This window comes from Rhinolophus sinicus, chromosome 2, assembly GCF_057876585.1.
Source record: "Rhinolophus sinicus isolate RSI-liver-muscle chromosome 2, RSI-T2T, whole genome shotgun sequence".
Taxonomy (NCBI): Eukaryota; Metazoa; Chordata; class Mammalia; order Chiroptera; family Rhinolophidae; genus Rhinolophus; species Rhinolophus sinicus.
In genome coordinates, this window is record NC_142502.1 from 137,160,869 (window position 1) to 137,183,504 (window position 22,636).

Genomic DNA, 22,636 nt, shown 5'->3' on the forward strand with positions numbered 1-22,636 from the left:
CCGTGGTACCAGAGGGCTATGAATGAAAGTAGTATTTGTTGACCGCTTACTTTGGGCGACTCGTACCCAAGGCCGAAACCACCTCACCCTTCTCCAACTCCTCTCGGGTTGGAGAGCCCGGAGTGGCGGTTCCTAGTGGATGGCACGTGGGAGTGCGCGCTCCTGAGGGGCGGATGGGGCGAGTCCTGCAGCGAGCGCGGCCACTCACAGTCGTCCTTACTGCTAACGCGTCCGTCCGCCCGAGTGCTTCCGGGGTGGAGGTTACCATGGCGGCAGCCTTGGCTCGGCTCGGGCTCCGGGCTGTCAAGCAGGTTCGGGTTCAATTTTGCCCCTTCGAGAAGGACGTGGAGTCGACGAGGTACGAGGGGGAGGGAATGGGGACGGGAAGGGACGAGCCTCGCTCCCGCCGGGCGTCCACCCCCTCGGCTTGGCGCTCACGCCGCTTTCCCACCGCAGGACCTTCCTCCAGGCGGTGAGCAGCGAGAAGGTCCGCTCCACCAACCTCAACTGCTCGGTGATTGCAGACGTGAGGCACGACGGCTCCGAGCCCTGCGTAGACGTGCTGTTCGGTGGGCTTGAGTGGGGAGTAGGGTGGGAGGGGGCAGCAGGCAGCCCGCGCGCCCTCAGCCCCCGCCCAGCCGTCCTTCCCGTGCCTGATGCGTTCGTTTCTTCCCCAGGAGACGGCCATCGCCTGATTATGCGCGGCGCCCACCTCACCGCCCAGGAAATGCTCACTGCCTTCGCGTCCCACATCCAGGCCAGGGGCGCGGCGGGGAGCGGGGACAAGCCTGGTCCTAGTGCCGAGCGCTGATAGCGCGGAAGAGACCAGCAAGCATATTTTAGCCTGGGACTTACTAGGATACTTATCCAAGAAAAGCTTGACTTATTCACTCAAATCACTATTTGGAGGGACACAAAGAATGTTCCCCGCCCCCCGCAAAAAAAAAAAAAAAGAGCCCTTTGACTACAAATCTAACCAGTGTTTCTGGGACGAGACAGGATCCTGGAGGGGTCTGGACAAACTTGAATTCATTTCACTTTCTTACCATCACTCAATTGCTGAACCGTTTTGAATCTGGCTTCCCCCACCACTCACTCAAGGTACCTCTTACTCTTATTACATAGCTAAATTCAGTGCTATTTTCTCAATCCTCATGTTTCCATATCAGTAGCTTCTGCCACTTTCAATTCACTCCCTTGTAGAACTTCTCATCCTTTTTCTTATCTTAACCGTAAAGGGGCACTTCATTTTTTCCTCTATTTTGGAGGCATCTCTTCTGTCATGACTTGAACTACCCTCTTTGGCTAAACCTTACATTTCTGTTTAGCTCTAATCTCAATTTCTGTGCTATAGTTAAATTACCTACTACATGTTTTCTCCAAATCCCACTAACACTTTCTGTCCAAAATAGAAGTGACGATCTTACGTACACATGTACTTTCCCCACCCCCTGACTACCTGGTTCCTTTTAAAGACAGTTCACCTGCTCAGCCACCTGGGCTGGTAATCACAGCATTATCTCTGGTTCTTCCCTCTCCGTTCCCTGCATATCCAGTCAGTAAATTCAGAATATTCTGTCTTAAACAAAAGCTCCTGAAATGTTCTCTTCATTCCCATTCACTCCTGTATCATTGTTGCATTCTCCTAGCTTGTCTCCTTTTTTCTAATCATTTTTGCGGCAGCTTCATCCTATCTTTCCAAAGCATATCACTGGTTATTTGTCTCACTACTACTTGTTTGAGAGAACAGTACCTAAAGTACTTTTAGGCATTGTGTTTAAAGTATTTTTCATATTGAGTTACCACCTGTTAGTGTGGATATGAAATGAATTTAGGGAGTAAATCAACCTTTAAAAAACAAAGTAAAATAGAATAAAAAGTATCAGAGTGCATGGCACATGAAATGGGAAGTATTCTTTTAAGAAACTGAAGTTTTAGGCATATATGAATATATATGTGCATGTGTATAGATATAAAGTATGTGTATGTGTGTGTAGCTGTATGTACTTGGTTGCAAGAGAGAATTATTTCTTACTGTAGGTTATAGGAAAAATGGTTGCTAGTCATTGGTTTAGAGAACTTCAGAATGCTCAGCTAGGCAATCAAGGAAGGCTCTCTAGACACTGGCTCCTGTGTACTCTGGCAAATACATTTTCCATGACTCTCCTATAGCATTACTACACTGTTCTGCTTAAAAGGGTGCTATCTTCAAAGAGTTATTCTTTTCCCTCCCCCTTTAAAAAAAGAAAACAATCAGGAAGCAGTATAGTGTAGAAGAGCCAGAATGCTTGAGGTTGAATTCCCAACTTTGCTCTTAAGTAGCTGTGTACCTTTGGACAAATGACTTAAGTCTCTCAGTGCCTGTTTCCTCATTTATAAAATGGGGATAATACTGTGTTTCCCCGAAAATAAGACCTAGCTGGACAATCAGCTCTAATGCATCTTTTGGAGCAAAAATCAATATACGACCCAGTGTTATATTAATTATATTTTATTATATTTATTATGTTATATTTATTATATTACATTACATTATATTATTACCCAATCGTATAGTAAAATAAGATCAGGTCTTATATTAATTTTTGCTCCAAAAGACCCGTTAGAGCTGATTGTCCGGCTAGGTCTTACTTTCAGGGAAACACGGTAGTACATACCTTATAAAACTTTGAGAGGATTAAATGAATTGATAACTGTTAAGCACCTAGAACATTACTAGGAACAAAATAAATGTTATGTAGAGTCCTTACTGTGCTACTTTGGGTACACCATGAGAAGGCAGACTCACCATGAGAAGACTTTTCTTTGGAAAAGTCAGTAATGCTGGAAAAAATAGAAGGCAGCAGGAAAAGAGGAAGACCAAATGTGAGATGGATTGACTCCTTAAAAGAAGCCACAGGCATGAGTCTTCAGGAGTTGAGCAGGGATGTTGACAGGACATTGGGGACATCACCTTATTTATGGGTCATCAGGAATCGGAGCCAACTCAGCGGCACAGCACATAACACATGAGGCTTTATGCTAGAGGCGAAAAAATACTGACAACCTAAATGTGAGTCCCCACTTCTGTGGTTAACTGGCTATTGTCTGGCCAGACTTAACCACTCAATTGTAAAATGGGGATGGTTCAAACATTACTATAAACATGGATTGAGTGTTGGCAATGTATTTCTAGATTGTGAACTTGAGGTTGGGGCTGTTTTCTCTCTGTCCCCAGCACTTTATATAGTCCCTGATACAGAGTGTACAATAAACATTTGTTGAATTTACAAGTATTTAGCATCTACCTTGTGCCTATAACTGTGATTAGTACTGGGATACAAAGATGAATAATAAAACTCAGGTATGTAATAAGTGCTACAATAGAGATGTGGACCAGGTACAATGGTAGCAAGAAAGACAGGGCTGACCATTGGGTTTGATCAGAAGACGACTGCTGGGGGCCGGCCCGGTGGCTCAGGCGGTTGGAGCTCCGTGTTCCTAACGCTGAAGGCTGCTGGTTCGATTCCCACATGGACCAGTGGGCTCTCAACCGCAAGGCATGGTGGGCTGTGCCCCCTGCAACTAACAACGGCAACTGGACCTGGAGCTGAATAGCGCCCTCCACAACTAAGATTGAACGGACAACGGCTTGGAAAAAGTCCTGGAAGTACACACTTTCCCCAATAAAGTCCTGTTCCCCTTCCCCAATAAAATCTTTAAAGATGACTGCCAAATGAGCAAAGTCTACCAGTGCAGGGTGGGCCCAGAAATTAGATTATAGTGGAATAGGAAGTGGATGTCAGCATAAAATATTAGTTTTATCTAATGCATTTGGGTGGGAGGTGTGGTAATAGAAAAGCATAGAGGTGTGAAATAGTTTTTTTAAAGAGATTTTAAAAGTTTTTTAAAAAGGGATTTTCAAAATCCCTATTTTGATAGGGATTTTTACTTTACGAAAATACCTTTTGTGGAGGAGAGACTACTCTGTGACATGACTGCTGCCTGCCCCTACCCGCCAGGTAGATCCTGGCCAGAACAGATTGCTTCTCGAAAATCCCTTCAGAGTCTGATCATCTCCCAGCCCCAGGCACACGTAAGGCATTTTCCCCTTATCTGGGTTAGGTCATAACTCCTTAGTGCCTGCCTCGTGGCGTGGAGGGTACCCATGTTGTCTTGCTGGCGCACCTCATATGTAAGTTCCCTTCATGTAATGATGCAATTGCCAGCCTCTTTCTCTAGTCTCTTGGTCCCCGGAAATGTTACATAATACCTTTTATGCGGAGCTGTTGGTGAGAAATAAGTAACCATCTAAGTTCTAAAGCAACATCAAATGTAACGTCTCTTTTAGGTTAACCTGAAGTGCTGATGCTACCTCCTTCCTACAGCCTTCCCTGAGCTGGACATTAAAACGATCCTTTCCCTAAGCTCCTTTGCTTTCTAGGTTGTAGAAAAGAAAAAAATACACATTCTCTAGGTGCATGCACCACCATTATGGTCCTTTTAGGGTTCATCTAGATAAGGAATCCTAGAATGAGGAGAGATATAACTTATTTAAAGTGTAAAAACCCTACTGGAACAGATCTCAGGCTTCATCTTGGGCCCACTCTAGCACTCTTTACTAGGAAAGTGGCCAAATTGATTGAGTTTGATTCAGACACACCTGGGTTCCAAGTTACCCACTTCCTGTCTCTGGCCAGGGCCAAGTGACTTGAACTTTCTAAGCCACAGTTTTCAGCCACCTGACTGGCGTGTTGTGGGAGTAGTTAAATATAAAACACTCAGGATAGTATCTCAGGTGTATATCTATAATATATGTTTTGAAATATATATGTATCCCCCCCCCCCACACACACACACACACACACACACACTCCGGTTCAAGCCATTGTTTCTCCGTCTAGTTGTGTAGGACATAGCTCCTTGGCCCATGCTGGTATTATGAGCTTTGTGCTTCCCCTGGGCTGAGACAGTCAGTCACCAATGGTTGGTCGGCCGCTCACGGCAGCACACCACAACACACAGCAGCCCATGGCAGCACACAGCCACTCACGCTGGCCACCGGCTGCTAGTGGAGGCACGCAGCAGGCCAGGGCAGCTCACCCAACCTCTGGCTGTTCACTGCAGCCCAGTTGCAGGGAGAGCTGTTGTTCACAATCTTAGCTGTAGAGGGCGCAGCTCACTGGCCCATGTGGGAATCTAACCCAAGACCTCCCTGTTAAGAGCATGGCGCTCCAACCACCTGAGCACCGGGCTGGCCTAAGATATGTTTAAAAGAGCCCAATGTCAGATTTTATTTTTCCGTACTAGCCTGGGAACTCCGTGAGGACAGCAAATAAACACGACCCGGCCGAGGGAACCGACCAGACCCAGGGAACCAATCCGGTTGACTAGCCTTATGCCACGCCGACGACCACAGTTCCGGTTCGGGGGTCTTAACCTAACGTAGTGGGGCGGGACTTCCGGTAGGAGGCGGAAGCGGAGCTGGAGCGCCGGGCTGTCTCGTGTGGCTGGTAGATCAGCGGCAGCCCAGGCGCTGCGCTAGACCGGGAGGCGAGGCAGGACCCTGCCTCCTTTGCCGCCTCCCGGAGCTCCCGCGACGCCGACCTCCGTGCCAGGATGGCTCGCGGCGAGAGGCGGCGCCGCGGAGCGCCGGCAGATGGAGCGCGGACGGCTGAGGGGGCGGCTCGGGGCGGCCCCGCGCGACGGGACAACCGGGTCGGCGTAGCTCGTAGCACGGTCAGGGGAGCAGTTCTGGCCATTGTGGCTCTGATTCTGGCCCTGAGCCTGTCGGGAAGCTGGCTGCTGGCGTGGTACCGTGTGCGGCGGGCGGTCACACTGCACTCTGCGCCCCCGGCGCTGCCTCCAGACTCTTCCAGCCCCACCGTGGCCCCGGACTTCTTCTGGGGCACCTACCGCCCTCACGTCTACTTCGGCATGAAGACTCGAAGCCCGCAGCCCCTGCTCACCGGTAACAGGGCCCCGGCGGGCAGGCAGGCAAACTCTTAATCTAGGTGCCCCAGCTTCACGCCAGAGCAAGGGTGGGGAGGAGTGGATCAGGAGAGTTATGAAGAGGGAAGACCCAGAAGTTCTCGGAGACCCAGAGGGACAGGATCCCTGCTCTTGACTTACGTGGCCATTCTACCCCCAGGACTGATGTGGGCGCAACAAGGCGCCACCCCAGGGACCCCTAAGCTCAGGCACACGTGTGAGCAGGGGGACGGCGTGGGTCCCTATGGCTGGGAGTTCCACGACGGTCTCTCCTTCGGGCGGCAACACATCCAGGATGGGGCCTTAAGGCTCACCACTGAATTCGTCAAGAGACCTGGGGGTCAGCACGGAGGGGACTGGAGCTGGAGAGTGACTGTAGAGCCTCAGGTCAGGGCCCCAGGACACCCTTCCCCCAGCCCAGACTCCCTCCACCCTTTGCTGCCAGCGAATGCAGTGTGAAGGTGGGGGAGGGGTAACAGAAGGAACTGAATCTGGCTATCTAGTTTGAATCTGGTTACCTGCCTTAAACACTTGCTGGTAAAACCATCTCTATACTATTTCTAAGCCTTGGTTTCCTTTTTTTGTAAAATGAAGATAAAAATAGCACCTAACTCAATAGTATTGTAAGAATTAAAGGAAATGATATGTAGCATTCTTAGCATATGTGGCACGGTACTCTTATTTCCCAGAGAACCCAGTTCTAGGCTCTTTGTCTCATCCTGGGTGCTTACCTCAGTGACCCTCAGCACTGCCAGATGTATGTTGTTTCTCATGTTGCTCCCACCTAGTGCCCTTTTCCCTCACTAAGCCTGATTTTCAAGGGAGAATGCCAATCTAATGCTGTTTTTCTGTTCTCTCTGGTTATCCAGGCCTCAGGTACCTCTGCCCTCCCTTTGGTGTCCCTGTTCTTCTATGTGGTGACAGATGGCAAGGAAGTCCTAGTGCCAGAGGTTGGGGCTAAGGGCCAGTTGAAGTTCATCAGTGGGCACACCAGTGAACTTGGTGACTTCCGTTTTACACTTCTGCCACCAACCAGTCCAGGGGATACTGTACCCAAGTACAGCAGGTAACTGGGGGAAGAGTGTGGGGTGGTATGGATGTTGACCTAGCCTGATTTCTCCCTCCCCCACTCTACCCTTTCCACCAGTTATTTCCCTTTTCACCAGGCTCCACGTCCCCTGCTTTGCCAAGACCCTCCCATCCTGACTCCTGATGACCTCATGTCTCTTTATAATCCCCTCCACTTCTTCCTTAGTAACATTTCCTATTTATCTTTTTCATTTCAAGCTACAATGTCTTCTGGTCCTCCAACCCGGGACTTCCCTTGCTGACAGAGATGGTGAAGAGTCGCCTAAATAGCTGGTTTCAGCATCGGTCGCCAGGGGCCTCCCCTGAACGCTACCTTGGCTTGCCAGGTTCTCTGAAGTGGGAGGACAGAGGCCCAAGTGGGCAGAGACAGGAACAAGGGCAATTCTTGATACAACAGGTGACACTGAAAGCCCCCTTTTCCATGGAGCTGGTGTTTGAATCAGGCAGTGCCCGGGCAGGAAGAAACCAAGCTCTGGGGCAGCTGGCAGGCAGCCTGCTGAGCCAGGCCCTGGAGACCCATACTGAAGCCTTTAAAGAACGCTTTGAGAAGACCTTCCGGCTGCAGGAGAAGGGCCTGAGCCCTGGGGAGCAGGCTTTGGGTCGGGCTGCCCTCAGCGGCCTCCTTGGGGGGATTGGCTACTTCTATGGACAGGGTCTGGTGTTGCCAGACATGAAGGTTGAGGGGTCTGAACAGAAGGTGGCCCCCGCCCTTTTTCCCCCTGTCCCTCTTTTCACAGCGGTGCCCTCCCGGTCATTCTTCCCACGAGGCTTCCTTTGGGATGAAGGCTTTCACCAGCTGGTGGTCCAGCGGTGGGATCCCCGCCTCACCCAAGAGGCCCTAGGCCATTGGCTGGGACTGCTTAATGCTGATGGCTGGATTGGACGGGAGCAGGTGCTCGGGGATGAGGCTCGAGCCCGGGTACCCCCAGAATTTCTGGTGCAACGAGCAGCCCATGCTAACCCCCCCACCCTACTTTTGCCTGTAGCCCACATGCTAGAAGGTGGTGACCCTGCGGACTTAGCCTTCCTCCGCAGGGCTTTTCCCCGTCTGTACGCCTGGTTCTCCTGGCTCCATCAGAGCCAGACAGGGCCAGTGCCACTATCTTACCGCTGGCGGGGCCGGGACCCAACCTTGCCAACGCTGTTGAACCCCAAGACGCTGCCTTCGGGACTAGATGATTATCCCCGAGCTTCGCACCCTTCAGCCACTGAACGGCACCTGGACCTGCGGTGTTGGGTTGCACTGGGTGCCCGTGTGCTGATGCGGCTAGCAGAGCAGCTGGGAGAGGCTGAGGCAGCTGCAGAGCTGGGCGCACTTGCTGCCTCACTGGGAGACGAGAAGATCCTGGATGAGCTGCACTGGGCCCCAGAGCTAGGAGTCTTTGCAGACTTTGGGAACCACACAAAAGCTGTGCAGCTAAAGCCTCGGCCCCCTCAGGGGCTGGTGCGGGTGGTGGGCCGGCCCCACCCTCGCTTGCAGTATGTGGATGCCTTGGGCTATGTCAGTATTTTTCCCTTGTTGCTGCGGCTGCTGGACCCCCACTCATCCCGCCTTGGGCCCCTACTGGATGTTCTAGCTGACAGTCGCCATCTCTGGAGCCGTTTTGGTTTGCGCTCCCTTGCAGCCTCCAGCTCCTTTTACGGCCAGCGCAATTCAGAGCACGATCCTCCCTACTGGCGGGGTGCTGTGTGGCTCAATGTCAACTACTTGGCCCTGGGGGCTCTCCACCACTATGGGCAGCTGGAGGGTCCCCACCAGGCCCGGGCTGCCAAGCTCCACAGTGAGCTACGTGCCAATGTGGTGGGCAATGTGTGGCAGCAGTACCAGGCCACAGGTTTCCTGTGGGAGCAATACAGTGACCAGGATGGGAGGGGCATGGGTTGCCGGCCTTTCCAAGGTTGGACCAGCCTTGTGCTACTGGCCATGGCTGAAGACTACTAAAAGGGGAGTGTGGGAAGAGAGCCAGGCCCCTTGTGCCACTCTGGACTAGAAAGATAAGGTCTCTAGCTTCTGCCCCCAGCCCTCAGATACCAGTGCTTCAAACCCTCCTCAGCTCATCTCAGGTGTCTCCTTACTGTTATACCACACAGCCCTGGGGTGAATGTGAATTCAGAGTCTTATTTTTCTAAATAAATTGGAAAAGCATGCCAAACTCTCTTGTTTTTGCCAGCTTTGCCTCACCAAGAGAGGTCTTAGCTCAATCCAGACCTTAAGGCTGCCTGCTGTCCTTTAGAGAAGGTGCAAAGAGTGGCCATTACCTGTCCCTTCCCAATCCAGTCAGGTCAAGTGCAATGCAGTGAGTTGAGCACTGGTCCACCCAAGTCCACAGCAGCTGGTTCACATCTCTTTAATGAGATCAAAGGCTCCTGTGTATGTCATGGGGGGGTAGAACTAGCACAGTCCCCCAAACACTGCCCCTTTCTGTAAGACACCAGCCCTTCCAGGCAGATTCTAGGAGGACAGAGGCAGAAGAAAACTCAAGGAGTTAGGACCAGGCCTGTTTTTGGTGGACAAGTAACCCACCCACCCTCCCCTAACTGCTTATGGGATATCCCCTTCACTGGAAGCCAGCCCCGCAGGAGAAACCTGGGGTATGGGATCTAGGGGCAGGGCACGAGGGGAGTGGTCCCTCAGATCAGGCTGAGTGGCACCAACCCTAGCTTTGATTGGCTCGCCCTCACTGGAGTCAGGACAAGGGCAGAGCTCAATACCCGAGTCACCAGTCAGGCGGCGATAGCGGCCAGAAGGGGTTGTGGGGTCAGGGCTCACCCCTGCCCCAAGCTCACCCTCCTGATGAGGGGGGGCACTCTGGTGGGAGGAAACACCTTGCACATTTGTTCCCTCGCAGTGGGCAGGGCAGCTAGAAGCAGAGGAGCAGCAGGTGCATTCCCTGGAAGCAGTCAAGGCGCAGCCTGGGGCTGCAGTGTAAGGAGGCGGCGGTGTGCCTGGGTGGTGAACCACGTCCTCATAGGCTGGGGGTTTGAAGGCGCTGAGGAGGCCTGCAGGAAAGAAGGGCATGGTTGGTTGAAGGCAACCAGAGGTGAGATGGTGGTCTCTTTCCTATTAGGGAAAAGTGCTTTGAAATGTCTGAAAAGGGAATGTGGGGATGATTCAGGGTCGTGGTGTGGGAGGGGGCAGTCGTGGTGAGCCCGGAGCCTCAAGTCACTCACGAAGGTCAAGCAGTGAACCGGTAGGGACAGGGCCAGCCCCATGGCACGCCCCATGGTAGGCCAACAAGTTGATCTCACGCTGCCGCTGCTGTTGCTGCAGCCGGAGTTTAGCTCGACGATGGCGGAAGGCGCAACAGCAACTAAAGAGGATGAGGACAGTCCAGAGAAGCCAGAACCCTGCAGGGGGTGAGGAGAGTATTAGATACTTCCCATGCAGGGAAGGTCGGTCCTTGAAGGCTGGAATTCTGAGGTCCAAGGGAGGGTGGGCAGGACCAGAGAACAGCCCCCCTGCAGACTCACACCAAAGCTCATAGTAGTAGGTGCAGCAGCCAGTCTCCCCACAGCAGTGACCACTCTCACAGAGGTAGGGCTGGTTGTTCACTCCTGGACACAGCTCTCGAAGCTGGGAGCAAGGAGGCACTTAGAACCAGCCCAAGGCACTGTCCACCCCCATCCCCAACCCCTGCATGCACATACACAACCCCACCCTGGGAACCGAGTTTAGCTCAGATCTATGGGGAGAGGGAAGAGTGATGCTGAGAGGAGTGTTCAAATATCTGAAGGGCTGTCAACATGGAATAGCAAAAATCAGTCTAGCGAACAAGATGAAAGGGGGGACCTACAGAGGCAGATTTGAGCTCTGCGTATAGGCTGGCCCCCAAGGTGTTTTCTGTTAATGGAATGTTTTGGCAGAAGACAATCTGAGATATCTCAAAGTCTTGGACAATGGGTAAGGGGTTTAAAGTAATTTCCAAAGCTAAGATGCTTTCATCGTCCCCCACCGTCTGCCACTCCCCCTCCCCAAGGTGGATCTTTCCACCCCTGGATCTCAGACTTCCTAGGGTAGAGGACTGGCAGTGTGAGACCCAGAACAGTGCTCCCAACCAGATGGGATTGCTGTGGATGATAAAGGATGGCATCCAGGCCGCGAGTCTGGGTTCCAGCTCTCCAAATTGCTCCCTCAGGAGAAGCCGCTGCTGGACTCTGTTGTGACAATAGGCACACAGAAAAAAAATCACAAATAACTGATGCAAGACAGGGAGCCTCCCTGGGGCCTCTCTATGCCTCTGGTCACTGGAGAGCCACTGCAAGCTCCCACCGCAGCCATGGGATGAGTCTATGAGGCTTCAGGCAAAGTCAACTGCATCTACGTTACAAAGTTTAGACAAAGAGTGGAAGGAGCATATTTAGGAACTTCACAGTACCTTTAGCTCCGTGAGTTCCTCCCTCACCCCACCCCTCCCCCACCCTAAAAAGCAGGGACAGGAAAGGGGAAAGGGAAATAAATGGCTGTCGCGATGGGCTTTGGGAGCTGTTGGGATACCTGCTGTTGCGGCACCCGAAGTGCCCCCCAGGCCTCCTCGCTGCTGTTCCCGCTGCTGGCCTGAGCCATGCCTCCACCTACAGCCCCTTGAAGGCCACAGCCTCCTCCACTGCCAGCCACCCCGCCCCTGCCACCACGGCCGCCACCGCCATGGTCCCTGCCCGGCCCATCTTCACTGCTGCCACCATCACTCCACGGTCGGAGCTCCCATCCGGGGAGAGCACTGCCAACTAGGACCCAGGTTGCTCTGTCCTACCAATCAGCATCGCCCTCCGGGGAACGGGCGAATAGGAGCTGGTCGGAGGCTTCTCCCGGTGACCAATCCACAGCAGCGCCTCCGCCACTCTCCCAGACAACAAGAGCTCTCACAGACAAAGAGTGGGGTAAGATTCGACCCATGGCTCTGACTGACAGCTACAATAGCCAATACGGACAATAGAACAGGCTTGGAGTTGTCAACCAATGAACGGCCATCCAGAAGAGCCAAGTTTCCGCCGATTGGCTTGAGCCCTGTTTTCGGGATGACACCAAAAGCCTGACCTCGCCAGTTAACACCGGTGGAAGAAGCTAGGTCCCCAAATCAGCCTGAGTCTGGGCGCAAGTGGCCCGTCTTCCTGCGGCCTGGTGGACGTTTCCCAGGCGTGGATGCAAGCTTCAATGGGGGCATTGGTACGGGGAATTGGCCTCCCATACCCCATTCCCCAATTCTGTACAAGTCGAGGCACTGGATTAAATTTAATAAGGTGGGGAAAGACACTGAATCTGGGCAGGGGAGAGGGCGCAGTCTGGGTTAAAGGCCTTAAGTAGCCAAAAGGGGGGATCCGGGGCCCTCGGGTCCCCCCAGCCGCATCTGCAGGTTGATGCGGTAGCATTGAAGGCTGCAGAGTGCCTGGCCGGTGCGGGAGCAGGCGTAGCGGCGCGGGTGCGGGCAGCCAGGGACGGAGCATCGGGGAGGAGGGCCAGATGGGGACGGCCGCTGAGCCACTGGCGCGGGGGTGGGGACGCCAGGTGGGAAGGAAAGTGTGGAACCCTGGGCCCCACTGCTGTAGCGCACCATGGGGGCCGGGGCCGCAGCCCGCCCTCCCCGCCGCTCTCCCCGCGCAGCCCCGCGGCCGCCCCTCCCACTGGGGGCAGCAGTCTTGGTGAGGCGCTCAATAGTCTGGTTCTTGTGCTCCTCCGCGCGCCGCGCCGCCTGCAGTCGCCTCTTACGGGCCCGCTCCTCACGCTTCAGCAGCATCTCCTCGGTGAGGACGGGGGCCGGGCACTCTCCAGCCACAGGCAGGGGCAGCATGGGGGAAGGCTGACTCTGTGCCTTTTGGAGCAGAGCTCGCTGGTAAGAGACAAATGGGTGGTGTCAGAAAATGGATAGGTGAGGTCCACAGGAAGGAGGCGGGGGGAGGAGGGAAGAAGGCATGTGTAAAGCGGGGTCTTAAGGACCTTGAGCACCCTTCTCCAGGAGCCCTTACTACTCCTCCCTGGTCTCCACACTTGCAACCTGCCTGCCCTGTGTACCGAAACTCTGCAGCACATGGGGGGAAGGGGGTTGTTTTCAATCTTTTTATCTCAATAGATAGCATCAATGGATAACTGCTCAAGCTAAAAACTCAAGGTTACCCTTGATTCCTCTTCCCTGCTCCCAATAAACGTCTACTTGTAAAACATACCCATCTGATTTTCTCCTACAACTTCACCTTGGTTCAAGCCACCACCATCTTTCAATGACTACTTTAACAGCTTCCTAGTTGGTTTGCTGGCTTCTATCCCTTATCCCCCCCAAGAAGCCAAAGTAATCTACTGAAATGTAAATCAAATATATCACTTCTCTGCTTCCAATCCTTCCATGTTTTAGTCACACTTATTCTCCTTGACCACTACTAGGCATGTTCCCCTCAGGGCCTTTGTGCCTGTTGGTCTCTGCCTGAAAAGCAACTCTGGTATTAGAAATGTTACCTCTTCAGAGAGGTCATCCCTCCCTATCTAATGTTGTTCCTTTTCCACCACTTTGTTTCATCACCCTATTTTTGTTATAAACCTAATAGCTTTTCAAAATTATCTACTTATTTACCTCCCAACATACACACACGAATACCAGGTCCATGAGAACAGAAACCTTGTCTTTTCTCCACTGTTGATTTCCCACTGCCCAGAAAAGTTCTTGGGACATGGAAGGTTCTCTCTATATATTTGGTAACTGAATAAAAAATGGATCAACTTACCTGTCGAGCAGTGAGCAGCCGTTCATTGATCTCCTTCTTCAGATCTCCATTGTCATCCAGCTCCCCCTTCTCCAGGGCATCCAGCCACCTCTGTTCCTCCTCTTCCTCTTGACCCCCTAAGTCCCCTGACAGGTCACGAAGTGGGGAGGGGGACAAATTACTGTCTTCATCTGGAAAGGAAAATTGGAGAGATAAAAGTAGAATTGTTCAGATGAGGCAGCCTAATTTGGCCAATACTGGGACACAAAATTCTCACCTTCCTCGGAACCAACCCTCTCCCATTAACCAGGTATGATGAGAAACCCAGTTTCCCCACCTCCAGATCCTTCTCACCCAGCCAGGCACGGTACTGCTCAAGGGGGACTCCTTCCATAGGTTCCTCTTCATTGTCCACAACCATAAGGGGAGAGGGTGAGCGAGGCCCCTCAGGGATCACAGTGAAGGTAGGAACACTGCAGAGAAGCAACACCACTGTAAGCTGAGCAAGTGCCCTCCTTCTGCTCAGTAGCTACATCCAGCTTTCCTCCACATCCTTTAGGGTTCTTGCTGCCTTCACCCCGGCCCTGTAGTCACAGTGTCCATTCTGTCTTCTGGAAAGCCCAGCCAGCTTCCCCCTCTAGCTTTGTGGGCTCCTAAAGTTCCCCAAGTAACACACCTTGGCTCTCTTGGCCTCACCTCTTGGTGCCCAGGACCTGCCCGCCCAGCTTAATTTTGAGTTTGAGCTGCGGCTTGGCAGGAGACGGTTGTGTGGGTCCAGCCTCTTCTTCCTGGTGGTGTTTCTTCTTGTGTTTCTTCTTGTGCTTCTTGTGCTTTTTCTTGTGCACTCCGTGGACGTGGGCACCTGCCAGACTCAACTCAAGCGCCTCCCCTGCGGAAGGAGAGTCTGTCAACAGTTTATGGGAGGAGAGGGATAGTGAGAGCGCTGAAGAACCCAGTACCCCTATGAGGTCCCCTTCTTCCCGCGGTACTCGCTGTTACCATAACAACAGCCCCACCTACCTCCTCCCACCTGTGGCGAAGTACCCTGGAAGCTCCGAGGAGCTCCTTTTTTTTGTTTTGTTTTGCGAAGGTCTGGGATGCTTCATCGACTCGCGCTTACCTGGCTCAGGGGCCTCCATAGCACCAGAGATGTTCCCGCGTCGCCACAGCTTACTCATGAGGTCCTGCTAAGAAAGGGGACTGCAAACGGTCTGGACACACGCAGACACGCCTTTTCCGCCCCGCGGAAGAACTAAATCCAGCAAAATAACCGGCTACTTCCGGTGCGTAGCAACCATGCTTGTGCCGGGTACGCTTTGCGGCTAAAAAAAAAAAAAAAAAAATCCTCCCTGAGAAACAACGATACTCCCCAACAGAAGTTCCGGGCCCTCTGAGAATGGGACAAGTCAAAGGGGCAGGGCTTTCCCCTCGCTCTGCCTCTCTACACTCGATTCCAGAACTCAGCGCGGTCGATTCAATTATTATTACATTCAAGAGGGGTGAGCATATATACTCCGGACCAAATTCGGGGCTAGACTGTGAGGATGCAAAAATGAATATGAACACTTTACTTTGCCTTTGAAGAGCTCACAGTTTGATTGAGGAGTACATAAGAAACTGTATTGCCGGCAAAATGGCAGAAATGCTTAACAGCACAAGTGCCCTAGGAGCAGGGCAAACAGTGTTTAAGCCTAAATGCTAGCAAGTAGGGAAATGGATAAATGAATTATGGGTACATCTGTCCAATCTGGAGCACCATGTTGCTAACAAAAGAGTGATAAATAACTGATAAAATTGACATGGTATTTAGATCCGAGTGGGTAATGGCATTGGAAATGGTCTTAAGTGTCGCTCTAATAAAACACCAAAATAATTTGGGATATGGTTTTGGTTCATCCATACAATGGGAAGGTATACTGCTATTAAAAGCAGTGAGGCCCCAGAAGACTACTCAAGTAACTGGTGACAGCAATTCTGATGGGTAGCTGGGGAACAAGGGTGAAGGGAGACTTGTTTTTCATAAAATACCCTTTTTTGCCTATTGAACTTTGTATAAAACCTGTGTTTTTTTAACCTAACTTCAAAAAAAAAAAGAAGAAGCTAGGTCTGTATATGCTGATATGTAAAATGAGAAAAAAGCAAGTTTCAAGATGATGTGATTCCATTTTTAAAAGCATAATATGCTATTAATATATGCATAGAAAAAAATTGAGGAATGTATACTTACCATTAATGGTGATTGTCTTTAAAAGTTAGGGTTGGAGAATTTTCACTATCTAGAGCTGTAATGAATTTTCTTACATCCAGTATATATCACATTTATAATTAGAAAAAAAAGCACCATCTATATACATATATTTAAATATGTATGAGGTATGTATCTGAACAAGATATTACAGTAACAGTGAAAAACGAAAGAACTGATTCAAGAGATATTTCACTGAGAAAATTAAAAGGAATCAATGAGCAATTTTATATGAGAATTCAGTCAGGAAGAAATCAATGTTATATATATATAGTGATTCAGATTAAAAGAAGGGACTTTGGAGTCAGACAAACCTATTATCAAATACTAGTTCTACCATGTAGATGAAGAGGGGACCACATACTATACCTGACAAGCTCAGGGGAGGCCAGCATGGAGGGCCTTACAAATTCAGAGACCAAAAGTAACCACGTAGGATGGGCTGAATGTAAAAATTCTTAACTAAAAGCAGGTAGTCGTGTCCTAGCCCTATAGCTTCCTTGACAAAGGTCTATTTTTACTTTACATGAACCTGTCTATTGTCTTTTTTTTTTTTAACAGGACTTTATTGGGGAACAGTGTGTACTTCCAGGCCTTTTTTTTTTTCCAAGTCAAGTTGTTGTCCTTTCAATCTTAGTTGTGGAGGGTCCCGTTCAGCTTCAAGTTGTTGTCCTTTCAGTTTTAGTTGTGGAGGGTGCAGCTCAGCTCCAGGTCCAGTTGCCATTTCTAGTTGCAGGGGTGTGCCCACCCTTGTGGGAGTCTAGCGGCAACCTTGTGGTTGAGAGCCTGTGCTCCAACCTACTGAGCCAACCGGGAGCTCAGCGGCAGCTCAGCTCAAGGTGCCGTGTTCAATCTTAGTTGCAGGGGGCTCTGCCCACCATCCCTTGCGGGACTCGAGGAATTGAACTGGCAACCTTGTGGTTGAGAGCCCGCGCTCCAACCTACTGAGCCATCTGGGAGGCAGCTCAGCTCAAGGTGCTGTGTTCAATCTTAGTTGCAGGGGGCGGAGCCCGCCATCCCTTGCAGGAGTCGAGGAATTGAACTGGCAACCTTGTGGTTGAGAGCCCACTGGCCCATGTGGGAATCGAACCGGCAGCCTTCAGAGTTAGGAGCATGGAGCGCTAACCACCTGAGCCACTGGGCCGGCCCATGTCTATTGTCTTTTTTACATCTAAGATAACATAACTTTGAAATGTCCGAATAATTCCCTTTTCCAGACCCTCAGAGCACAACCTACTGTATCAGAGCAGGAGACCAGAGAACCCCTCATTATTATCTTGTTCCCCACATACCATCTCCATGTGCTGTAAATGTTAATTATTAACTATCCCATACCCACTAAGGTAAAAGAAGTATGTGTCTCCATTTTTTTATCCAGTCTCAGTGATTCCCCGCTTTGCTTTCTCCCACCTCCTTAATCTACCACCAATAGATTTCATGTAACCCTCCTTACATCTCCTCCTTTGATTCTAATGTATAAAATAAGTGGCAAAGCTACCATTCTCCAGAGCATTTTCTCAATCCGTTGAGATTTTGTTTCCTGGCAATTGACATCAGTTTGGCTCGTAAAAATTCTCTACAGGTTTAGACATTTCTTACGTTGACAATCCTTCATTAGCTATGTAATCTTGAGCTCAAAGTTATTTAAGCTCTCTGAACCTCAAATTTCAGCTTTGTAAGATGGAATAAAATGGGATCTATTTCATAGGGTTCTTTCAAGGATTAAAGCAAATCAAGAATGCAGTACCTAGGGTAGTATCTAGCACATAGTATGTGTTCAATAAGCAAACAACAGCAACAATAATAAATAACCTCCACATTTCTAGCCCAAGTATTTAGAGGAAACAAAGTGTTTTAAATAAAGAGAACATAGGTAGAAAAGCAAGTAAGAAGAGAATCATTTAGTGTTGCCTAAGGTGAGTTTGAAGTACCTATGGGAGTGTGCAGATGAAGATGGAATACTGAGAGAAGAAACCAATGCAGAAGGTGTGAGGGTTTCATCAGCATAATAATGGAGGTCCCTAAAGGGACAGAAACAGATGAAACAAGTAGATGAAGCAAGTAGATGAAGAGGAAAGGACTAGGAACAGATCTGAATGGGCACCTGTCCTGGACAGGCAGGCAGAAGGGCCGGGCTAGGTTGAGAAGAGGAGGTCGAGAGGCAAGAAAGGCATGCACGGGCAGAGAGTACCAGCAGACGAAGACTGATCAGCAATGTACAGTCCTGCAAAGGGCGGGCTGAGCTCCTAGAAGAAGATGCATTCTAGCAGGGTGTGAAGGCAATAGTCCTCTATCACCAGGAGTTACAGAGACGGATCACCTGCTGTTGGCATTGGAATTTATAACCTGCTTTCATATCCCTTCTCTCCATTGATCCCCATGGCAGCTCCATAAGGGAGATGCTATTGTTCCCTCATGAGGACACTGAGGCTCAAAGAAGTTAAATGATTTGGCCAAAGTCCCCTGGTTAGAGAGTGGCAGAGCCAGCCTCAAACAGGCTTCCTGACAGTGGGCCCAGTGATGTTTCCTCAACATCCTGATACCCAGCAGGGAGGAAGTGGCAACAGCAAGTAGCCACTGGCTTCATTATTTTGTTTTGTTTTTAATTTTGCTTTGTTTAGAATGGGAGAGGTTTGAGCATGTTCCTAGGCTGAAAGGAAGAACTTTGTCTTTCTGAAAGAGTTCTTGGCCTTATTTTTTAAATATAACTTACTTTGAAATAATTTCAAACTTTAGAAAAGTTGCAAGAAGAGTGCAAAGAACTTTCTTAACTCCTTAAATAGATTCTTCAATTGTTAACATTTACCATTTTGTTCCCCCATCCCATTATCATATTCGTTTTCTAATTAATCTGAAAGCTAGTTGCAGACATGACACCATTTCACCCCTAAATATTTCCTCAAAACAAGTACACTGTTCTCTAACCTTTGTGCAGCCCTCCCAATGAGGAAATTAACATTGATACAACATTACTGTCCAATCCACAGACCCCATTCAAATTTCACCAAATGTCTTATGTCGCTTTTTCTAGCCCAGGATCCAAATCCAGGATCATGCATTCCACTTACTTATCATTACTCTTTGATCTGCTTCAATCTGGAATATTTCCTTGCTCCTTCCCTATCTTTTGTGACCTTGACAATTTTAAAGAGTATGGGCCTGTGATTCTGTAAGTTGTCCCTCCACCTGGATCTGTCTGGTGTTTCCTCATGTCTAGACTCATAAATTCTTGGGAGGAGTACTACGCACACACCAAAAGGTTATGGTGTGTTCATCTCAGTGTATCACATCAGGAGGCACACGATGTCAGCCTGGCCCCACCACTGGTGATGCTAAACTTGATCACCTGGTCAAGGTGGTGACTGCCATTTTCTTCACTATCAAGTCACTATTTTCACTTTTGTAATTAATGAGTGTTTTCTGGGGAAATACTCTGAAACTAATATCCTATTCCCCGTCAAACCTCCATTTACCAGGCTTAGTATCCATTGATGAATACTGTATAAATCAGCTCTACTATAATAATTGCCAGTTGGTATAATAATCTTTCTACTTCCATTCCATCGACATGTATTAGTTGGCATTCTACTGTGACGAAGAGCTTTCTCTTCTCCTTATATTCATTTACATATATATCAGTATGGATTCCTGTTTCAGTCAGTGGTTGTAATCTATTACTCTCATTGTTTATTTTGATGCTCAAATTTGTCCCCGATTTTGTGAGTGGGCAATTCTTTAAGATGGCTTCCATGTCCTTTTGACATGTATCCATTATTCTTTGAGCACTTTTTTACTTCCTTGCACTACAAAATGATTGGGGGTCATCTTGCACTTTCCCTAGACAAGGGGTGGGAACCAAAGGCGGCCAGGCAGTAGGAATACACAGCTGAGGTTATGCCAAGGCCACACCAAAGTCACACAATAGGAACCTGCTGGTGAGACTTTTCTTGTTGGCACAGCCACCCACTCCTCATGGGTTGCAGGTGCAGTGATTATGACTGAACTCTGTCTGAGTCTTGTTTTCATTTATTTGAGATTCAAAGTCCAGTTGGGAGCATTCCAGTTGCTTGGATTAGGCCAAGTGCCTACCCCTCGGCTGTGAAGAAGTGGGAGGGAGGACGAATGTCCTTCCACAGCTGCCAGAAAAAGGGTAGAGCCTCAACTTACTAATATCGTCCACAGTAGGGGACTATGCAGAAATAAGAAGATGATTTGAATGTTGGGTGACCAACAACCTCTTCCCCCAATGTCTACTTCATAGTTGGGGAGACAGAGATACAGACATAAGCAGCAGAGGAAAAAGTTGGAAAGATTATGCACCAAACCAGTGGTATGCTGGTAAATATTTAACAAAAGCTCCTGAAGATAAAAACAGACCTGATTTATAGTGTTCACCTATTTCTATTGTGTAAATACTCCCACCATGGCCAATTTAAAATGTGACATCATTGAAGACAGAATTGGGAAGAAATGTGCGGTAGGTCACCATTACATAGCATTTCTACCATACAGGTACAATAGATGTAAACGACCTCAAGAGATAATAGGGAAATGGAGTAAAATAATTAGGAGATGATGAGTTTTGAGTATCTATCACCTTTGCTTTAATAAAATTTATTTAGTTGTGAGCTTTTGTAATTTAATTTTTAATTAAAGTTGTGTTTAACAACTGGAATGCACGATTCCAGAAAATTCAGCAGTTGTCTCTCATGAGCCAGCGTGAGGCACCACATTATCTCAGTATTTTTCTCTGATGGTAGGGAGGGCATGCTTTGATTCATTTATGTTTTTACTTTATGTTATTTTTAAGTGGTAGAATTAGGAGTTTTTTTTTTTTTTTTAAAAACTGTATAAAAATGAATAAATCCATGGAAAGTTTGGCCCTTGTTTCTCCACCCTCAGTGGAGAACAGTGTCAGCTGGCTTCCCTGACCCCACTCACAAATCTCCAACTGATTTATGCAAAAAGTTGCTAGGTTATGATCTCCAAAACGTAACTAGTTGTGTCACTCCTTTTCCAAAATATTCAGTCACATCGAATACAAATTCTCAGGCAGGATTTGAGCTTCACTTCCTTTCCAAACGTCTTCCAATCCTCCACCTCTTGTCAGGGGTTTTCGAACTCTCCGTAGAGTCCCTGTTCCACTGAGAGGGTTGGCAGTGGGGCAGCTGAGGGCCTGCAGAGAGGACAAGGCGTGAGCCCACAGCCCCTGCTTCCATTACAGAAGCTCTGGCTCCATTTCACATATTCCAGGTAAGGTTTCATTTGGGGGAAAGAAAGCATTGTGTTGCTAAAAAACAAATGTTTGAAATGAACCATTTTAGTCCAACATCCTGGCTCATCCCAGTCAAGTACTCTGAAATCTGCCTGTTCTATTTAGGCATCTCCTTTGTTGATTTACTTCAGCTGATGGTTTATGGAGTGCTTCCTATGTGCCAGGCACTGCACATAAAACAGTGGATAAGACAGACTGTCCTTCTCTGGGGAACATACAGGTTGGAGGAATGACAATAGATACTAGAAGAAATTAAGAAATAATGGCTTTCCCTTTCTTTCCCCTCACCTATCATTTGAGGTTTATCTCAGAGGCCACAGGTTTTATGAAATCTTTTGATCTGTCTTTCTCATTGATCAGAAGAATGCCCTTTCCATGTAAATTTTTGTAAGTTGAGGATGTTGTTTTTCCTGTCCAACATCCATTCCTTTACCTGGGGGAACCACCTCTCTCCTGCCTCCTCTCTTTCCCAGCTCACTGGGTTCAAGCTGATCTCTAGGAGGACAAGTGGCCCAGTCTTGGCCTATTAGCACAGAATCCTCCTTAGTCCAGTGATTGGTTCAAGTCTGGCCACCCCTCTGGCTACAAAGATTGGTTTCGGAGGGATAAACTATCCCAAATGGCCCACAGTGAATCCAAAATATGTAGGAACTTCAGGAAACAGCTCTCTTTACCACTAAATTTAAACCTGAAAAGATACAGACCCAGAATTTTTGGCAACAATCTTGTGCTGTGGAGAGTGAAGCCCACATGGAGAAGAGAAGAGCCAGACGATGGGAAGAGACAGGATCCTGGCAACACTAAATTCCTGGGCCAAGCCACATCCAAAGCCCGACCCCTTGTCACTTTAGTTTCTGAAGCCAATAAAGTTCCCTTTTTGCTAAAGTAATTTTAAGTCAGTTTCTCTAAAAGAATATTGGGTTAATTTGCCATATCAGAGCAACGTTCACCTGGGCTGTCTAAAGCCAAAGGCTGGTATTTTTTTTTTTTTCTCCAGCCCACCTGCTATGAAGGAGCCCTACTCTCTCAATTTCTCCCCAGTAAGTTCTAAAGTCCCCTGGAGACTCCTCATGTGTAGTCAGCAAGCCAAGCCAATCTTCTGTCATTTCCTTCTCCCTAACTAGGCTCTCTTGGAGTGAGGAGGGGGCCCCCTTTTTTTCTGCAGAAACAGAGAATGGTAACCCTGTTTAAGCCACCCAGCAAAAGAGCTGGAAGATAGCCACTACTGACGCCACCATTTCCTCATCCTCTTAAAGAACTTAAGGTCTGGGTCCAGAGAGCTGAGGTCGCTGGTGCCCCATCCAAGGGCACAAGAGTCCTTGCCACACTTGCTCCTTTTTCTTCATAGCTCCACTTATGGACCGCTT

At 49.1% G+C, this 22,636-nt stretch overlaps 4 protein-coding genes across 6 annotated transcripts; 2 read left to right on the top strand and 2 right to left on the bottom strand.

The window, feature by feature from the left end:
- Positions 1 to 40: 40 nt before the first annotated feature.
- On the top strand, positions 41 to 1,897 carry MRPL53 (mitochondrial ribosomal protein L53). The gene is made up of 3 exons (XM_019750324.3): positions 41 to 358; positions 457 to 569; positions 678 to 1,897. Exons 1-3 carry the CDS (start codon positions 174 to 176, stop codon positions 809 to 811), a joined length of 432 nt encoding a protein of 143 aa, XP_019605883.1. The 5' UTR covers positions 41 to 173; the 3' UTR covers positions 812 to 1,897.
- A 3,553-nt stretch (positions 1,898 to 5,450) lies between these two features.
- MOGS (mannosyl-oligosaccharide glucosidase) lies at positions 5,451 to 9,212 on the top strand. Its single transcript, XM_074332215.2, has 4 exons — positions 5,451 to 5,950; positions 6,131 to 6,357; positions 6,840 to 7,036; positions 7,258 to 9,212. Exons 1-4 carry the CDS (start codon positions 5,599 to 5,601, stop codon positions 8,999 to 9,001), a joined length of 2,520 nt encoding a protein of 839 aa, XP_074188316.2. The 5' UTR covers positions 5,451 to 5,598; the 3' UTR covers positions 9,002 to 9,212.
- Positions 9,213 to 9,391: 179 nt separating this feature from the next.
- WBP1 (WW domain binding protein 1) lies at positions 9,392 to 11,770 on the bottom strand. 2 transcript variants are annotated; one of them, XM_019750329.3, is made up of 5 exons: positions 11,555 to 11,770; positions 11,116 to 11,214; positions 10,531 to 10,633; positions 10,231 to 10,407; positions 9,392 to 10,059 (listed from the first exon to the last, which is right to left on the bottom strand). In XM_019750329.3, the coding sequence occupies exons 1-5, from the start codon at positions 11,621 to 11,623 to the stop codon at positions 9,602 to 9,604; spliced, it is 906 nt and encodes a 301-aa protein (XP_019605888.3). In that variant the 5' UTR covers positions 11,624 to 11,770; the 3' UTR covers positions 9,392 to 9,601. The 2 variants fall into 2 exon arrangements, with proteins under 2 accessions (XP_019605888.3, XP_019605887.3); XM_019750328.3 differs by lacking the exon at positions 11,116 to 11,214 and having other exon boundaries at positions 11,555 to 11,765.
- A 500-nt stretch (positions 11,771 to 12,270) lies between these two features.
- INO80B (INO80 complex subunit B) lies at positions 12,271 to 15,026 on the bottom strand. Of its 2 annotated transcripts, none has more exons than XM_019750327.3 (5): positions 14,870 to 15,026; positions 14,446 to 14,638; positions 14,104 to 14,222; positions 13,771 to 13,940; positions 12,271 to 12,884 (listed from the first exon to the last, which is right to left on the bottom strand). In XM_019750327.3, the coding sequence occupies exons 1-5, from the start codon at positions 14,925 to 14,927 to the stop codon at positions 12,354 to 12,356; spliced, it is 1,071 nt and encodes a 356-aa protein (XP_019605886.1). In that variant the 5' UTR covers positions 14,928 to 15,026; the 3' UTR covers positions 12,271 to 12,353. The 2 variants fall into 2 exon arrangements, with proteins under 2 accessions (XP_019605886.1, XP_019605885.1); XM_019750326.2 differs by having other exon boundaries at positions 14,446 to 14,653; positions 14,870 to 15,023.
- Between the last annotated feature and the right edge of the window lie 7,610 nt (positions 15,027 to 22,636).

Excerpts from the sequence above, each read along its gene's own strand:
- MRPL53 (XM_019750324.3), top strand. The coding sequence starts at position 174 with ATGGGGCGAGTCCTGCAGCGAGCGCGGCCACTCACAGTCGTCCTTACT. Across the intron at positions 359-456 it reads AAGGACGTGGAGTCGACGAG|GACCTTCCTCCAGGCGGTGA; the intron begins GTACGAGGGGGA and ends TTCCCACCGCAG. Across the intron at positions 570-677 it reads CTGCGTAGACGTGCTGTTCG|GAGACGGCCATCGCCTGATT; the intron begins GTGGGCTTGAGT and ends TTTCTTCCCCAG.
- MOGS (XM_074332215.2), top strand. The coding sequence starts at position 5,599 with ATGGCTCGCGGCGAGAGGCGGCGCCGCGGAGCGCCGGCAGATGGAGCG. Across the intron at positions 5,951-6,130 it reads CCCGCAGCCCCTGCTCACCG|GACTGATGTGGGCGCAACAA; the intron begins GTAACAGGGCCC and ends TTCTACCCCCAG. Across the intron at positions 6,358-6,839 it reads GAGTGACTGTAGAGCCTCAG|GCCTCAGGTACCTCTGCCCT; the intron begins GTCAGGGCCCCA and ends CTGGTTATCCAG.
- WBP1 (XM_019750329.3), bottom strand. The coding sequence starts at position 11,623 with ATGGCTCAGGCCAGCAGCGGGAACAGCAGCGAGGAGGCCTGGGGGGCA. Across the intron at positions 10,634-11,115 it reads ATCCACAGCAATCCCATCTG|CTTCGAGAGCTGTGTCCAGG; the intron begins GTTGGGAGCACT and ends CCTTGCTCCCAG. Across the intron at positions 10,060-10,230 it reads CGGTTCACTGCTTGACCTTC|GCCTCCTCAGCGCCTTCAAA; the intron begins GTGAGTGACTTG and ends TCTTTCCTGCAG.
- INO80B (XM_019750326.2), bottom strand. The coding sequence starts at position 14,927 with ATGAGTAAGCTGTGGCGACGCGGGAACATCTCTGGTGCTATGGAGGCC. Across the intron at positions 14,223-14,445 it reads CAGGTCCTGGGCACCAAGAG|TGTTCCTACCTTCACTGTGA; the intron begins GTGAGGCCAAGA and ends GCTTCTCTGCAG. Across the intron at positions 13,941-14,103 it reads GCAGTACCGTGCCTGGCTGG|ATGAAGACAGTAATTTGTCC; the intron begins GTGAGAAGGATC and ends TTTCCTTTCCAG.